General features: G+C 38.8%; 1 protein-coding gene across 2 annotated transcripts in view; it reads right to left on the reverse strand.

Moving 5' to 3' along the window:
* The window catches only part of LOC126273471 (phosphatidylinositol glycan anchor biosynthesis class U protein), an 86935-nt gene that overhangs the window by 27888 nt on the left and 39175 nt on the right, over positions 1 to 19872 (reverse strand). For both annotated transcript variants that reach the window (XM_049977035.1, XM_049977036.1), the window contains exon 4: positions 2564 to 2819. In XM_049977035.1, the coding sequence (XP_049832992.1) occupies positions 2564 to 2819 (256 nt within the window). The remainder of the gene's footprint in view (positions 1 to 2563; positions 2820 to 19872) is intronic.

The following is a 19872-nucleotide window of genomic DNA, read 5'->3' on the forward strand; positions in this document are numbered from 1 at the left end:
AAATCTTTGCTGCCGCTTCTTTAGTACATCAAATTCTGCACAGAAATTAGAGTCATCTTAGAATTCAAAATCTAGTCAGTTGCTGTGCTTCATTTCTGACTATCATTATTAGGCATAAGAATAATACGAATATAACATGACACGATACGTATATTCTTCCGCGTTTGCTGTTGTCTCACTTTAGTTTCGTAGTTTATTAGGTAGACAGGATTTAAATGAGATAGCAGCAAACACAAAAGAATACATGGCAAAATGTTGATATTCGTGTTATTCTTATGGTGAACAGAATACTGCATGTGATTCAAATTTCATCAGGTTCCTATTAGCAACCATCTCCTCACAGGTAGGAAAAAATTCAGAACGTAGAATTGGCCATACTGACAGACATTGCAAACAGTCTTGCCAGTCGGATTTTCATAGTACATTGAAATTCTGCTACATTCAAAGACGAACAATACAGAATTTGTATTTACTTCGTTGGATAATGTATGAAAATGCAGTGGTCGAAACTCGGGGCGGAGAGAAAATGCTCGTCTTCCACCTTTTTTTTAAATTTATTTACTGACGCGGAGGTTTTGGCGCCAGTATTTATCTTTGTGCCTACAAAGCATGCCTGTGTAGCGCTACATATATTCAACGGCGGAAGTTAGTTGTGGCGGCACCTACCAACATTTTCCGGAACTTCCACTTGCTTTGCACTCGATTCTAAGCCGCAGGCGGCTTTTTGTATTACAAAAACCGGAAAAAAAGGGCGGCTTAGATTCGAGTAAATACAGTACCCAGGGAAGAAAATCGACTGTGGGTACCAAGTAAGTCAACTGACGTGAAAGAGGTGTGAAGTTTTCAAACCAGTTCCACATTGCTTCTTGTTGTCTAAAAGTGTTAGAGAATCCATACTGGTAAATGTAATGAAGCACACTGCTATTCTTGGATTGAAAACACTGCTGGCTGTGGGGCTCAAGGAGTTGTCTTCAACACCACATACTGAACAATTTACATCATGGAGTGAAGGAATTGGTTTTGTGGTCAGATTCATGTGGGGGACAACACCATAATACAAAAATGGTTTTAATGTTAAAAACTCTAGAACAGCATAGTCCTTTGAAGACAATTACATTGAAATATCTTATCTCTTTTTTTTTCCCTAGCTATAGTGACTTTGGCGATAATAGAATGTGCTCTAAAGATGCAGGATAAATTCTGTATGCCAGAAGACTACATCCGTGTAATGCAGAAGGCAAGGAAAAAGAATCCCCTACATGTCCATAGGGTGCCAAAACATGACTTTAAATGAACTGCACAACTTGAATAGACTATTTCCAATAGGAAACAAGACATACATCAGAACAATGTAAGCTGGCTGCAACTCCATCAGATTAGAATCTTAAAGAGCAAACCTTTCTCTGTATATATGAATACACAATTAGATGAGAATTTTGTTGAAGATGTCAAGTAAAGTAGAACTGGTCCCCCAAAGTCTGCAGTAAACTTCTCATCGCTCCTGTTACCTATGTGGCCTAATAGAAAGCCTATACCACAGCCAAAATTGGACGACATCACGTTCATTACGCATCTCATTCCAAGTGAAGCTACCACATTTTACAGTAATGTTTCAGTAGATTATGGTGCTGTGGATGATATTGATGGAGTGCTGGACTTTACCATGGAATAACAATGGATTCATTGTGCAAAATATATTATTTTCTTGCCATTGCATTTTATTATGTTAATATTGTTTGGTAAATAATTGAAGGTTAATATATTAATACATGCAAACATCACTATAGCCAGGTTTTTCAAGCTCCTGATGCACACTACCCAGTCCCTCAAACTACAACACGAAAGATCCAAGTGCCATTTTAACTTATTGAGGTAAGCAATATGGAACCAACTCCCGTTTAGGCTCTTTCCACCAACGGAAATCTATAATTTATACCTTTCTTTATTTTAAACACTGGTATCAAAAATGTACAGTATAATAACATTCTCACATTGTCTATAATGTACTTTTAGAATTTTATTTTTAATGCTTTGCAAAACATGATGTACTTCAAAACTATAAATCTGGAGTTGATTCCATATTGCATAACTGGGCCCAATTTATCATTACAATATTATGAAAAACATAGATTGCTAACCACCATATAGTGTAGATGCTGAGTCACAGAAAGGCACAACAAAAAGACTACTAAGTAAACTTTCGGCAAAGAAGTCCTCTCCTGAAGTAAACACACACACACACACACACACACACACACACACACACACACACACACACACACACCCCTGACAATGTGTCTGTTCAGAGACATTGGTTTTGTGTGTGTGTGTGTGTGTACTTCAAAAGCCTTTTGGCCAAATGCTTACTTGTTTAGCAGTCTTTCTGATGAGCCTCTATATGAGTCAACATCTTCACTATGTGCTGAGCAGAAATCTACCCTTCTCATAACACTGTCATTCCATCCTGGAGTTTCCATTGTTTCAAAACTTACCATTTTATATTATAATATATGAACCCTTCTTACATCTAATAGGAAAGCTTTATCACAAGTAATATACTTACATGAAACCATATACTGAATTAAGAAATAATAAACTTCCAGTAATCTTGTATGACAAGAAAAGCAAACTTCCAACAGCCAATGAAAACACAACAAATGTGTATATGAAAGACTGTTTCCATGTGTAACGTTTATTTTGTACAGTTGTCTTTGCTTCATTTTTATAAATATAAAGTGCTGCTGGCATCACAAGTATTGCTGGATACAATGACTGAAGAGTGAGTAATGCAACCGAACAACAGGATGCCACCCGCTTTCCTGGAGAACAAAAAGTTTCATTACAGTCAATCAAATCTGAGGCAAAGTGACAGTCACAGAAAATTAACAGAATACTAGGTACATAAGCAATTTTGGAACTCTCAAATTAATCACTTGTTGCATAAAAACAAGTCTCCAGGGGGCTGAAATGATTTTGTCAGTTGACCATTCTATTTATGTGCATCTAAATAACGCTTCTACCATAAAAGAAATATGTGAGAAATTTTGAACATCTAAAGGACTTTGGAATTCATAAAACTCTTAACAACTAGCCTGGAGCATTGTTTGTGGAAGAAAATGTGTAAAAGATCACTTCAACATCAAACTAACTCAATGATGTTAACTTCAAAGTAAAAGAAATGTGTGTAGGATGCATTTAACTTGAATGGATGTCAAGTGATTACAAACCGATGAAAACGGGTTTTAGAAAACTTCAATATGTCGATATCACGAGAATCCATTAACAACCAATTATTGTTGTTTTGTGGTCTTCAGTCCTGAGACTGGTTTGATGCAGCTCTCCATGCTACTCTATCCTGTGCAAGCTTCTTCATCTCCCAGTACCTACTGCAGCCTACATCCTTCTGAATCTGCTTAGTGTATTCATCTCTTGGTCTCCCTCTACGATTTTTATCCTCCACGCTGCCCTCCATTACTAAATTGGTGATCCCTTGATGCCTCAGAACATGTCCTACCAACCGATCCCTTCTTCTAGTCAAGTTGTGCCACAAACTTCTCTTCTCCTCAATCCTATTCAATACTTCCTCATTAGTTATGTGATCTACCCATCTAATCTTCAGCATTCTTCTGTAACACCACATTTCGAAAGCTTCCAATTCCCTTAGCATCACCTGACTTCATTCGACAACATTCCATTATCCTCGTTAGCTTTTGTTGATGTACATTCTATACCCTCCTTTCCGTTCAACTGCTCTTCCAAGTCCTTTGCTGTTTCTGACAGAATTACAATGTCATCGCCGAACCTCAAAGTTTTTATTTCTTCTCCATGGATTTTAATACATACCCTGAACTTTTCTTTTGTTTCCTTTAATGCTTGCTCAATATACAGATTGAATGGCATCGTGGAGAGGCAACAACCCTATCTCACTCCCTTCCCAACCACTGCTTCCCTTTCATGTCCCTCGAATCTTTACAACTGCCACCTGGTTTCTGTACAAATTGTAAATAGTCTTTCACTCCCTGTATTTTACCCCTGCCACCTTCAGAATTTGAAAGAGAGTATTCCAGTCAACATTGTCAGAAGCTTTCTCTAAGTCTACAAATGCTAGAAAAGTAGGTTTGCCTTTCCTTAATATATTTTCTACGGTAAGTCGTAGCTTCAGTATTGCCTCACATGTTCCAACATTTCTACGGAATCCAAACTGATCTTTCCTGAGGTCGGCTTCTACCAGTTTTTCCATTCGTCTGGAAAGAATTTGCATTAGTATTTTGCAGCCGTGATTTATTAAACTTATAGTTCGGTAATTTTCACATCTGTCAACACCTACTTTCTTTGGGATTGTAATTACTATGTTATTCTTGAAGTCTGAGGGTATTTCGTGTGTCTCATACGTCTTGCTCACCAGATGGTAAAGTTTTGTCAGGACTGGGTCTCCCAAGGCCGTCAGTAGTTCTAATGGAATGTTGTCTACTCCCGGAGCCTTGTTTCGACTTAGGTCTTTCAGTGCTCTGTCAAACTCTTCACGCATTATCATATCTCCCATTTCATCTTCATCTACATCCTCCTCCATTTCCACAATATTGTCCTCAAAAACATCGCCCCTGTATAGACCCTCTATATACTCCTTCCACCTTTCTGCTTTCCGTTCTTTGCTTAGTACTGGGTTTCCATCTGAGCTCTTGATATTCATGCAAGTGGTTCTCTGTTCTCCAAAGGTCTATTTAATTTTACTGTACACAGTATCTATCTTACCCCTCGTGAGATAAGCCTCTACATCCTTACATTTGTCTTCTAGCCACCCCTGATTAGCCATTTTGCACTTCCTGTCGATCTCATTTTTGAGACTTTTATTCCTTTTTGCCTGCTTCACTTACTGCATTTTTGTATTTTCACCTTTCATCAATTAGATTCAGTATCTCTTCTGTTATCCAAGGATTTCTACTAGCCCTCATCTTTTTACCTACTTGATCCTCTGGTGCCTTCACTATTTCATTCCTCAAAGCTACCCATTGTTCTTCTACTGTATTTATTTCCCCCTTTCCCGTCAATTGGTTCCTTATGCTCTCCCCAAAACTCTGTACAACCTCTGGTTCTTTCAGTTTATCCAGGTCCCAATTCCTTAAATTCCCACCTTTATGCAGTTTCTTCAGTTTTAATCTACAGTTCATAACCAATAGATTGTGGTCAGAGTCCACGTCTGCCCCTGGAAATGTCTTACAATTTAAAATCTGGTTCCTAAATCTCTGTCTTACCATTATATAATCTATCTGATACCTTTTAGTATCTCCAGGATTCTTCCATGTATACAACCTTCTCTTTCATGATTCTTGAAGCAAGTGTTAGCTATGATTAAGTTATGCTCTGTGCAAAATTCTACCAGGCGGCTTCCTCTTTCATTTGTTAGCCCCAATTCATATTCACCTACTACGTTTCCTTCTCTTCCTTTTCCTACTGTCAAATTCCAGTCACCCATGACTATTAAATTTTCATCTCCCTTCACTACCTGAATAATTTCTTTTATCTCATCATATGTTTCATCAATTTCTTCATCTGCAAAGCTAGATGGCATATAAACTTTTACTACTGTAGTAGGTGTGGGCATTGTGTCTATCTTGGCCACAATAATGAGTTCACTATGCTGTCTGTAGAAGTTTACCCGCATTCCTACTTTTTTATTCATTGTTAAACCTACTCCTGCATTACCCCTATTTGATTTTGTATTTATAACCCTGTATTCACCAGACCAAAAGTCTTGTTCCTCCAGACACCGAACTTCACTAATTCCCCTATATCTAACTTTCACCTATCCATTTCCCTTTTTAAATTTTCTAACCTACCTGTCCGATCAAGGGATCTGACATTCCATGCTCCGATCCATAGAATGCCAGTTTTCTTTCTCCTGATAACAACGTCATCCTGAGTAGTCCTCGCCCGGAGATCCGAATGGTGGACTATTTTACCTCCGGAATATTTTACCCAAGAGGACGTCATCATCATTTAATCATACAGTAAAACTGCATGCCCTCGGGAAAAATTACGGCTGTAGTTTTCCCTTGCTTTCAGCTGTTTACAATACCAGCACAGCAAGGCTGTTTTAGTTAGTGTTACAGGGTCAGATCAGTCAATCATCCAGACTGTTGCCCCTGCAACTACTGAAAAGGCTGCTGCCGCTCTTCAGGAACCACACGTTTGTCTGGCCTCTCAACAGATACCCCTCCGTTGTGGGTGCACCTACGGTACGGCTATCTGTGTTGTTGAAGCACACAAGCCTCCCCACCAATGGCAAGGTCCATCATCCATGATTCATGAGGGGGGGGGGGGCAGAGGGGGAAGGGGGGGGGGAACTAATTACTATAGGAAGTAAAATATGATGCACATGGAAATTTAAGCTTCAATGATGCAGCTCTTCAAGCAAATGGGACAGGCAACTGCAATAACCACACTACATTCCCTGAGGTACAATATGTTTAAATGCAACAAATGTGAGCACGTAGCAAAGAATTGTTGCAGTAAAAGCAAGTGGAAACTCTTTCTACCAAAGTTATAAATTATTCTGAACAATGATATCATTGGATGAAGGTATACACAAAAACTTGTATGTAGACTCAGGTGCAGTAACACATATATACGTCGAAGCACCCTTGGGCTCAGTTAACTAGTATTCTTGGCTAATGACGAGAATTTAACTGTGTAAAAAAACATGTCTTACACATTCTGAAGCACTAGCAAACACAAAAAAGATAAATACCAGGAGGACAGATATAAATATAAATTTACTTTCTGCACTCAGAATAATGGAACAGCCCAATAGTCATTTTTGATGATAGAGGCGGTAGCATCTGTGGTACAGAGCAAACATCGATAGCCATAGCATCATTAATCAACAGAATTTATAAACTGAATCAACCATGTGATCACACTGTTGCATGTAAGTCTGCAACCTTTCATAAAATATCTATGACATAGAACATTTAGCAACCTCACATTCAGACGTGATGGAATTATTATGAAAAGCATTCTTGGTGATTTTTATTATGTGGGCATTACGTCGTGGTCCATGGCAGGTTTCTGTGTCTGATCTATCATATCCTAATACTGGAGACATCATGGAGACATCATCGGAGGCTATAAAAATTCAGATAGTAGTATCAATGTTAAAGAATTTCAACAGGCTTGCTGAAATAGTTTACACTTGATAAAGTTATCTGAGTCTCTAAAGCCTCTGGTGATGTCTTCAGCATTACCAGATGGAAGTTGGGCACACAAACAGGCCTCGGACCATGGCCTAATGCACTTATAACAAAAATCACCAAGGATCCAAATACTAGCTGTCAAAGCCTGCATCACTTTACAAAAATACTTTATCTTGGAATTCACACAAAAAGGATCTGCTGATAAGCCTTGGATTGCATACCTATATAAACCAAGCAAACTAGACTTTCCTTCTCACATTTAATTCCTAAGAGCAAATTAGTATGTTTACATTTATGTGGCCCAATGCAAACTATATCAATCAGAGATTGAGGATCTTTTTGAGATTTTTTTACACATTCTAATCATTAAATTTGAAGATGAAATTATTCACAATTTTAAAAAGCATGTGGAAAATCTGACAGGTGAAAGAATTTGCATCTTACATATGGGATCATAAACAAGAGATGGAAAAAATTCATAAAGAATGAAGAAGTTGATCATCATTTCACAGGTCCAGAAGGTAGCTGAAATATACAATGAAATACAGGAAAGGTAACCATTCATCTATAGCAGTCTGGTGTGTGGTGCATAGACACACACAACAGAAACAGCGTTTATAAAAGCTTTTGACTTCTTGTTCTTTCTCTAGCAAAATCAGTCGCACATACTCATAAATACCCAAATGTAGACATCCATGGCCGTAGTGAGCCTGACTGTTGATGATCAATTATTGGAAGTAGTTGCCTGTTGTGTGATGGTGGGGAAGTGGTAGGAAAACATGTGTGAGGTGCGGAAGGGTAGTGGCATAGAGTGAGGCAGACCTGTTGAAAGATAACTCAGCAGCTGCACAACAAGACGAAAGGTGTTCAGAGGGTAGAGCATGTAATAGGTGGAGAGGGAGAGAGAGGGAGAGAGAGGGAGAGAGAGGGAGGGAGAGAGAGGGAGAGAGAGGGAGGGAGAGAGAGGGAGGGAGAGAGAGGGAGGGAGAGAGAGGGAGGGAGAGGGAGGGAGAGAGAGGGAGGGAGAGGGAGGGAGGGAGAGGGAGGGAGAGGGAGGGAGGGAGAGGGAGGGAGAGGGAGGGAGAGGGAGGGAGAGGGAGGGAGAGGGAGGGAGAGGGAGGGAGAGGGAGGGAGAGGGAGGGAGAGGGAGGGAGAGGGAGGGAGAGGGAGAGAGAGGGAGAGAGAGGGAGAGAGAGGGAGAGAGAGGGAGAGAGAGGGAGAGAGAGGGAGAGAGGGAGAGAGAGGGAGAGAGAGGGAGAGAGAGGGAGAGAGAGGGAGAGAGAGGGAGAGAGAGGGAGAGAGAGGGAGAGAGAGGGAGAGAGAGGGAGAGAGAGGGAGAGAGAGGGAGAGAGAGGGAGAGAGAGGGAGAGAGAGGGAGAGAGAGGGAGAGAGAGGGAGAGAGAGGGAGAGAGAGGGAGAGAGAGGGAGAGAGAGGGAGAGAGAGGGAGAGAGGGAGAGAGAGGGAGAGAGAGAGAGAGAATTCTCACGTAATGTGAGGCAATGGGAAACAGGTTACAGAAGATTTGACGAGTGGGACGGCAAGAGCGTAAAATGTGCTGGAAAGAGAATTCCCACCTGTGTAACACTTCCAGCATTAGTTTCTCTGAATTACAACAGAAAGGCTTGTCGTGGCCACAGGTGTGTACATTTGGGTGTCTATGTGGTTTGGGAGTGAATGTGTATGCTAGAGAAAGAGCAAGAGCTGAAAAGCTTGTGTAAATACTGTTTTCTGTTGCACGTATCTATGCACTACATATCCCTCACCACACCACATTGGTAGCCTTTCCTTTATTCTACATATTATTCCAAGCAGGAAATTACATTGTTGTTATGAAAGGTATAATACACTGATAGTGAAAATGTGAGATGTCTGTGGTCTGATATGAAATTATCTATGAATTTTTGGGAAGAAGCAATCTTCCCCACAACTTATCTTACTAACAGATTCCCTTAGAAAAAACTGAACAGCATTACACAAGAGGATGCCTCATGGAAGAAACCAGACCTTTGACTTCTGAGATTATTTGGTAGCAAGACCTACAATCATGTGTAAAAAGAGCCAATATTCATAAAGGGAAAAAAAAACACAACAAATGTGAACTTGTCATAATCTGCAAAGAAAGCAACGCATATCATATGTCCCATCCTATTCAACAAAGCTCTGAATGTAATTTCCAAAAAAGAAACAGTTCAAAAAGTAATAAGCCAGACACCCATGCTCTTTTCTAAACACATACTGAATATTTATTTTAGTTGCAGACAAGGAAGAGACTTGATTAAATTAAACAGGATCAGAAGAAACTGAGTCAGAACTAAAGAACAACACATTGGATGTAACAGCACCTCACAAGAATCAGGCTCAGTCAAAATGAAAGGTGATCCTGAACCATCTCAACAAATCTGAGTACTCAGAAGATCTCCCCAAGTACCAAGACTAAAGAAGATGCATGATCGTGTGCTCTATTACACTACAGCTTCACAATAATCATCAGAACCATCAACTTTGGAAGAACTGTTGCAATCCAAATACTTGCAGAAATAGCCTCATGCAATTCAAGAAGAATTAAAGCAAATCAAACCTTGCAATCAGTGAAATGAAAAAATTCAATTCACTCAAGTGTTTATTTAGTGAAATATGACTTGGACATTGATTGGTTCAACATATTTACTGCTTCTTGGAAGGTGACTTTAATGAAAAAAATTTGTTAAAAATTCCCGTGGTTGATTATGTGATGAAAGCAAAACAATATAAAATCACTAAAAGACTTCAGAAAGCAGTCTATGATCTTTAAGAGTAGCTGTTGGAACACCAAACTCGATAATGCTCTACTAAATTTAAATTTCAACAGTTCCACAGCGGACCAGCGTTTTTCAGAAAAATAAAGAAAGAGACATATTCAATGCCACTGTTTACATAGATGACTGCTTTTTAGGAAAAACCCGCAACAAAAAACTTATTTCAAAGATAAACTAAGAGAACAATTAAAATAAAAGAACTTTGGAGACAAGGGTTCTGAGTAATGAGAGATAACATGCGTGGACTCTTATGGCTGAACCAGACCCATTAGAGAAATCTCGAATTTTAGAAAGATATAACATGCAACACTGCATTCTTATATCCATACTGCTAGACAACCATCTACATCTACACTCTGAAAACCACTTAGAGGTGAATAGCAGAGGGGACGTCCCATTGTACCAGTTATTTGGGTTTCTTCCTGTTCCATTCACATACGCAGAGTGGGAAGGAAGATTTTTTGTATGCCTTTGTGTGCAGTGATTAGTCTAATCTTGTACTGACGACCCCTATGTAAGCAATACGTATGGAGTTGTTTTATATTCCCGGAGTCATCATTCAAAGCAGATTCTTGAAGCTTTGTTAACAGACTTTCGTGCAATAGTTTACACATAATTCAAGAGTCTTCTTGTTCACTTCCTTCAGTGTCTCTGTGATACTCTCCCATGGATAAAAAACCTGTGTCCATTCATGGGCCCTTCACTATACATGTTCAATATCCCCCCGTCAGTCCTACTCGATACGGGTACCGAACACTTGTGCAATATTCCAGAATAGATTGCACGAGTAAGCAATCTTCTTTGTAGACTGATTGCATTTCCCCAGTATTCAACCACTAAACCAAAGTCTACCACCTGTTTTACCCACGACTGAGCCTATGTGATCATTTCATTTCATATCCCTATAAAGTGTTACAACCAGATGTTTGTACAAGTTGGCTGATTCAAACAGTGACTCACTGATTTTAAGGTTATAGGATACTATGTTTTTTTTTTTTTTTTTTTTTTTTTTTTTTTTTTTTTTTTTTTGTGAAGTGCACAATTTTAAATTTCTGAACATTTAAACCAAGTTGCCAATCTTTGTACCACTTTGAAATCCTACCAAGAGCTGGCTGAATATTTATGCAGCTTCTTTCAGGCAGTATTTCATCATAGATAACTGCACCATCTGTAAAAAGTGAGGTTACTATTAACATTGTCTACAAGATACTTGACACACAACATGAACAGCAAGGGGCCCAACACACTTCCCTGGGGCACACTTGAAGTTATTTATACATCTGAAAATGACTCTCCATCCAAGATGTCATGTGAGAAATGTGCGAGTTGAGTTGCACATGATCCACGTTTTCAGAATACAAGTTGGTTGGCAATGAGAAGGTTATTCTGTTCAAGATATCTCATAATGTTTGAGCTTAGAATATGTTCTTAGATTTTACAACAAATCAATGTCCAGGATATCGAATGGTAGGTTTATGGATCACTTCTATTATCCTTCTTGTAGATGGGAATAACCTGCGAGTTTTTCCAAGAACTAGGCACAGTTTTTTATTCAAGGGATCCATCACAGATTATAGTTATAAGAGGGGCTAACTCAGCCACAAATTCAGTATAAAATCTGATACGGTTTCCATTGGGCCCTGGAGCTTTCTTCAATTTTAAAAATTTTAGCTGTTTCTCAACATCACTGACACTAATACTTATTTCATTCATCTTTTCGGTGGTACAGGGATTAAATTGGGGTAACCCTCCTTTGTTTTTCTTTGTAAAAGAACTTCTGAAAATGGAGTTAAGCATTCTGCTTTTGCTTTGCTACCCTGATTTTCACTTTCTGTATCATTCACTAGGGACTCAACAATAACAATGGTGTCACTAACAGCCTTTACATACAACCAGAATGTCTTTTGGTTCTGTGAAATATCATTTGACAATATTGTGCTATGTTAGTCATTGAAAGTATCACACACTGCTCTCTATCTCTCTGTTTTCCACCTACTATGCAGTAATCTCTGTTTCCTTAGAAGTTTCCTTACTGTGACTGTATACCATGGAGGTACTAACTCATGAAATAGTCCACAGACAAAGGGCTGCAATGAAGAATGTCCTTATTGAGAGGCAGTAGTCAAGACTAATGGTGCACAAATGAATAGAAGACCAGACTTTGTGTACAAAATTGGAATGGTGGGCTTATTTAATAACACTCCAGGAATAACTCACTGGCAAGCAATAAAAAGAATCATGTGACATCAGAGGTAATTAAAGATTTTGAACTACATTTTCCTAAATTACAAGGATCATGACATAAGAACAAAGTGTTGCTGACTGAACTGTAAGCACTGAAGATAGAAAATCGATCACTAGTTTCTTATTTAACTCGAGAAGAGTAAGGTGCTGCTGAGTGCAGCAGGAAGCATCACATTAAATGCAATAGCATCTGTCTCTCCCAACAAAGCTTTGACAGGATTATAAACAATTGCCCGTATCCCTTTGCTGTTTATATTCTTCCTCCACACTTAGTCCACATAGCATGTGCCACATGCTACTCTCTCATTTTTGGAATGTCCATTGTAGAGTTCCAGGCATTATAGAAGAACTCTGAAAATCTGACACAAAACTTTATGGAAAATCTTCCCATTTTTCACTGTAACATACTGAAAAAACATGGACAACAATCATTCCCATTGAAGATGGGAAACACACAAGTGAAATCTTTTACGCGGTTGTCTAATACCAGTAACGAAATGAGGTTGAAACCACAGTTGTTTATCCAGTGAGTAGCATCAATATATACACATTCATTTCCACACTTCAATATTTCACCTTGTGTAGTGCTTATTATCACTAAAACAATATCTGAACATTTTAATTGTGGATGGAGTTAACTTATTGTATCTTGTTGTTTCTAGAATAACATGCATGGACTGTCACTGGAGTTTATTTCTTATACCCATACCTGAACACATCCCATCAGTCTCATTTCTGACGAAGGTGGAGCACATAGTGTGTCACTGATCAATATCATAAAAACCCTTTCCAACTGAAAATAAATCCCCGATTCCTGAATTTTGTCCAGAATAATTTAAAATGGAATTTTATTTGATGTATCTGCAGCTACATTGTCCTCCTTTTTCCTAATAAACTGTAATGACTAAGCTCAATTTTATGTGCAACATGAGTCAAGATAAATTTTACTAGGCATGTTCCATCTTCCGCTTGATGTACTATTATCCTTGCTGGATACACTCTTGAGATTTTATTGCTGGTTTACAGCTTTAAATGCCTGACAGATTTATCTCTAGAGCTAAAACAGCTTGAACTACACTATAAATAATAAGATCTTACGTATCTATGAACAGCAACTTTAAATGCACTGCTCTTGATATACAATGGATATGTGCACTTCATTGTTTTGTGCTTCCAGCTCTAAAGGTAGTCCAATGTTGAGAAATTCAGTTCTTTGCACTTACCTGTATTTCATGTGCCACTCCTAAATGTTCTGATAAAACACTTATGTGGGTGTTCCATGATTACAAAGACGGCATCTTAGCAATCGGTTTTCATCAGCTCCCTCAACTTTGTTGATGGTTTACCAGACTTTTTTCATAATTAAAATTTTTGTCGCGTGTAAGACATTGGGGGATTTAAGTTTGTCAATTTCTTAAAAGAATTGTCATAATGTTCAGCTTTCCTGCATGAACTTTACAGACATTGTGTCTCAAAGTTTTGTTATAATTATACACCTGTCCACACTCTGAATACTTAAACTGCTCATTTGCAGTTATGGTGGAACACTTAAGTAACTTATGAACATTGCAATGAAAATGAACACACTATGCACAGAATACAATAATCATGTCACAAGCCCCCCCACCCACCACTGAGTACTTGATTTCTAACTGCAAACAGTTAAATTCGAAAAGAAGCTACACTTTCCCTCGTCACAAAGGTCGAGCGCAAAAAGTAGTCATTAGATGGTGAATCAGGTGGATGTAGACAGTGATACAATAACTTGTTGTTGCCATGCTGTGCGGCAGCTGGCAGTGTCGTGATGAAGAACGATAAAATAAATTTAATCACTTTTCTTAATTACATTGATGACTTGTGGCAAAAAATTGTTTTATACCACTTAGCGTTAAATGTCTATGACCCCCTAAAACAATTTTCACATGTCCAGCATAATCATAGAAGCAAGTGATCATTTTCTTGGAGATGATTCACCAATGAACCACTTCTGTTAGTTTGGATTTGCCTTTGAACACACAAAAAGCCGACAGCTGTCTATTTTCCAGCTCATATAAATATAATCAAGTTGCATCTCATGTTACAATGTTGTGTATAGCTTTTTCATTTTAACAGTTGAATGTTTCAATAATGTATTACGCCAGTTGACAAGTCTGTTTTTGAGGTTTGGTAAAATTTTCTGGAATTCTTGGTAAATCACTTGTTGACCTCCTTCAATTATCAAATGAAACTATATGGCTCCCGAGAACTTTTTGTATTTCAAATAGTTATGACGTATATACGCAAAATGAAGTGGCAAATGAAAATCTGTACCAAGGCCGGCCCTGTTACAAAATTTTCATTTGTTGCTCTCCATTTATGTTCCACACAGCATTTTCTTTTTAACAACAATCAATTTTAGTTGACTTCTGGAAATTAGTCACTGTCAGAAACATAATCACAACAAACTTCTGCAAACCAACTATAAATAATCTTTTCTGAAAGTGAATGATTATCACATATTGTATGTGGTGATTTGAGGATTGTTGTTGAAATAGGCCTTCATGAAAATGGTAAAAAATCACATAACTGAAACCTTCAGTGTGAATTTGAATTTTACACAATGTGTTTTTAAATTTTAGCTCTAATGAAACTACTCAGCCACCCTGTGAGCTGTCATTGTTTTAACAACAGATGACAAATTTCAAAACCATGCCATCTAGTGATTGTGTGCTAAGCTTTGAAAGATGACCCTTGTATTGCTTCCACATAAACTAAATGTGTGTGTGAATCCTTAAGAAGCCAAACTGATGAGGTCATTGGTCCCTAAGCTTACATACTACTTAACCTAACTTAAACTAACTTACACTAAGGACAACACACACACACACACACACACACACACACACACACACACACACACACGTCCATAGAAACTGCAAAGCCTAATTACAGCACACAAAGGGGCTCTTAAGCAATCATTCTTTCTATGCCAATATGTGAATGGAACAGGGACAAATTCTGTACACACTGCCTTTCATTTCACAGTGGTTTGCAGAGTATAGATGTAGATGGAAACCACTTTCTCAAAACAGGAAAACAAAAATCACAAAATATGTCATGTTGGCCATCTACCACACACACACACACACACACACACACACACACACACACACACACACAGGAAAACAAAATCACAAAATATGTCATGTTGGCCATCTACCCCCCCCCCCCCCCACACACACACAGATATATATAATTTTGATAATTTTGTACAGTAGTAGCATTAATTCTGGTCACCTTACTGAAATCTTAATTTTAACATCACAAGGTGTATACAAGTTGCAGCATATTAAATCAGTAAATCATGCTTCTATTTTTTGTTTAGACTATAAACACTAAATACTTGTCTTTTTAGAAAATGGGACATGTTATGTTTTTTAATTTAAAACCTTCACTATTTTACATGCTTGTGCAGGTACAAAGCAAGTTTGCCATTTGTTCTGTTATGACAAATCAAACAAGGAATGGGCATTATTACACTACTGGCCATTAAAACTGCTACACCATGAAGATGACTTGCTACAGACGTGAAATTTAACCGACAGGAACAAGATGCTGTGATATGCAAATGATTACTTTTCAGAGTATTCACACAGGGTTGGCGCTGGTGGCGATACCTACAACGTGCTGACATGGGGAAAGTTTCCAACTGATTTCTCATACACAAACAGCAGTTGACCGGTGTTGTGTGGTGAAACGCCGTTGTGACGCCTCGTGTAAGCAGGAGAAATGCGTACCGTCACGTTTCCAACTTTCATAAAGGTCGGATTGTAGCCTATCGCCATGCGGTTTATCATATCGCGACACTGCTGCTCGCGTTGTTCGAGATCCAATGACTGTTAGCAGACTATGAAATCGGTGGGTTCACGAGGGTAATACTGAATGCCATGCTGGATCCCAATGGCCTCGTATCACTAGTAGTCGAGATGACAGGCATCTTATCCGCATGGCTGTAACAGATTGTGGAGCCACGTCTCGATCCCTGAGTCAACAGATGGGGACATTTGCAAGACAACAACCATCTGCACAAACAGTTTGACGACGTTTGCAGCAGCATGGACTATCAGCTCTGAGACCATGGCTGCGGTTACCCTTGATGTTGTATCACAGACAGGAGTGCCTGCGATGGTGTTCTCAACGACGAACCTCGGTGCACGAATGGCAAAATGTCATTTTTTTTGAGAATCCAGGTTCTCTTTACAGCATCATGATGGTCGCATCTGTGTTTGGCGAAATCGCGGTGAACACACATTGCCATAATGGCATATTACCCGGAGTGATGGTATGGGGGGTATGGGGTGCCATTGGTTACACGTCTTGGTCACCTCTTGTTTGCACTGACGGCACTTTGAACAGTGGACGTTACATTTCAGATGTGTTACGACCCGTGGCTCTACCCTTCATTCGATCCCTGCAAAACCCTACAATGCAGCAGGATAAAGCACGACCGCATGTTGCAGGTCCTGAATGTGCCTTTCCTGATACAGAAAATGTTACACTGCTGCCCTGGCCAGCACATTCTCCAGATCTCTCACCAATTGAAAATGTCTGGTCAATGGTAGCCGAACAACTGGCTCATCACAATACGCCAGTTACTACTCCTGATGAACTGTGGTATCGTGTTGAAGCTGCATGGGCAGCTGTACTTGTACACGCCATCCAAGCTCTGTTTGACTCAATGCCCAGGCGTATCAAGGCCATTATTACGGCCAGAGGTAGTTATTATGGGTACTGATTTCTCAGGATCTATGCACCCAAATTGCATGAAAATGTAATCACATGTCAGTTCTAGTGTAATATATTTGTCCAATGAATACCCGTTTATCATCTGCATTTCTTCTTGGTGTAGCAATTTTAATGGCCAGTAATATATTACTTTAGCCAGTGATAAAAAGTGATCTGGTCATTGATGTAACTGTAGCCATCAGTAACACATTATTCTTATTGAAGTGTGTGACATCTTTAAAGTGAACCAAGTTGAGAAAGAAGACAGTATTTAAAGCAATGTATCCTGCACTAAAACAAGAAGAGAGTTCACTGAGTAAAAGCAGTAAGGCAATAACCCACTGTGAAGAATGCTATGCTTCTGGAGAAAAAAAGTTGGATCGAGGCCACCAAAGCTGTAACTGATGAAAGGCCCTAAATGGTATGAAGACACTGTGTGTATCAAAACTGCTCCAAGAACTGGCAGAAAATCAATATTGACTGATCAAGACTGTTGCAGAATCTGGTGTTTTTCTCTGCAAGATCACATGCATATAATGAAAGAATGCTATCTTGAAGACTTGAGGAGTTGAAGTTTCTGATTGAAAGGTCAGACAAACACTTCGTGAAAATGGTTTGTGGGGAATGTTTCCTAAAAAGACACCTTATCCAAAAAAATGCAGAGATAGAAACTAGCTTTGAAACACAGGGAGTGGATGCAAGAAGGCTGGGTTAGAGTCATTTGGAGCAACATGACTAAGATTATCATCTTTGGTGGCAATGGAATTAAGTTGGATTGTCCCTGAACAGGAAAGACGTATTGCCTGAGTGCACCACTGCCACTACAAAGTATTTCATGTGTCATGCTTTGTGAATGCACGGCAGGACATGACACTGGGCATCTTCAAGTATTACAGGGCTAGATTAATATCAAAAATTACCAAGAAACAATCTTAGTGTTGGAACTGCTGCCTCTATCCATGATTGGTTTCAAGGTAACAACAATCAGTGCACCTTTCAGCAAGACAGTGAGTCATACCACAGGTTAGAATCAATAAGAAAACATTAGCTGACCATTGCATCAGTGTGCTGACTTAGCCTAGCAACAGCTTCATCCTCAACCCAACTGAGAATTTAGAGGTCAAGGCTGAAAATTATGATTTCACAGCAGAAGCACAGTAACAACAGGGAGATACTAGAGGACATCATCAATTAGCAGCTCACAGTTATCTAACCCCAAGATGTTCAACATTTGGTAGACTCCATACCAAGCACAACTGGGGCAATGATTAAATCGAAAGGATATCCCATGAAATACCTATAAGCTTTGGAAAAACATTTGTACCAAATAATGTGTAATTTTCTGAAATTGCTGGCTTGTGAGTAATGTGTTTGATTTTTAGTTAAATTTTCATACTTTAACTCAAATTTTGAAACAGCAGACATCAGGGCATGTTTCCTGGAATTTTACAATACATTATAATGTATATTTCAACTAAAACATACACCTCAATACAATATTCAATGACTCTCTACAAAGTGTCGAGAATTAATGCCACTGATATACAGTGGCTTTACTTAACCCTTTAACTGTTCTAGACATGTTAACATGCACCACTGTTCCTATCTCTAGGAGCTCCAATTTGTTTTAGTGCACCACTGGTCTTCTGCCAAGTGCTCTAAATATGATAATGCACATCACCCTGCCTACCCCTGGTGCTCCAGATGTGTAAATAAGCACTGCTGCTCGGAGTGGTAATGCACATCGTCCTATTTCTGCCCAAGAATTTTATCAGCTGGAGGCCCCTGTTTGCTGCTGTGTTTGGGTTTTGCCATTTTCTTCTCGTGTTTTAGTTACTGACTATTGACTTACATTTGTTTATACGAGGAATATGACATGTCAGTTATACAGAGCGAGAAATCAGACTTTCACTAGAAGCCCCTCTGAAAATGAACTCTTTAAATTTTATAATTCAGCAGAATCTCTAAGTGGCAGTCCTGATCTGTGTACATCAGCTGGTGCAATACACCCATCTGTTTCTACAAGAGATAAAAATTGTTGAGAGTCTGAAGTGAGAGTGAAATGATTGAGAAAAAGAGCATGCAGTATCAACATGTTTGACTGGACGAAAATTAAGTTTAATGCCTTTGCGAAAGCCTTTAACAATACAGCTTCTGGGAACATACTGGTACGAGGCCTATACTTCTCCAGATATTTGTACAGAAGCTCCGATGAAATCTGTAGTACACGAATCTGACAGATTTTATTTCTACTCCAAGTTAAATACAACAGATTAAGAGCATTCTTCGCTATCAATGTGAAAAGAAACAGGATCTAAGGAATTTTATTCTTTCATTGTTATCTGTATGCTCATAGCTTGTGTGAAGAAGCTGGAAATGAGTAACTACTGAGCCACAGACATGGCTTCACTACAATGAAAATTTTGCCAGTAAGAAAGGATACAGGTTATACAAAATTCAAAATACTGTTAATGAAGTTTGTAAACATTTGACAGTGTGTTTCAAACATATTACAAGCTATTCATGGACAAAAGCCAATTGTCCCAGGGGAAGATTAATTTTCAAACAGTATACTCAATCTAAACAAAGTAGTTTTGGAACAAAAACAGGACTGTGAATTGATGTTTATTACCTGTAATGTCACAGAAATATTTGTGATGGAAAAGAATTACCGAAAGGCTAGTGAGTGAATAAAGTAATCGCACTGTGTTGCAGATCGCAACTTATGTAAGGCCACACTAACACAATACTAAGTACAGAGGAAGGCATTATGATGACAAGGAGTGTCTATAATTTACTGCAAGGGATTTTCCAAATACCGAAAGTAAACACACGAAATTTGCTCAAAATATAAACTGCACAAAGAAATTGGGCA

Source organism: Schistocerca gregaria, chromosome 5 (assembly GCF_023897955.1).
Source record: "Schistocerca gregaria isolate iqSchGreg1 chromosome 5, iqSchGreg1.2, whole genome shotgun sequence".
In the NCBI taxonomy this organism is placed as follows: Eukaryota; Metazoa; Arthropoda; class Insecta; order Orthoptera; family Acrididae; genus Schistocerca; species Schistocerca gregaria.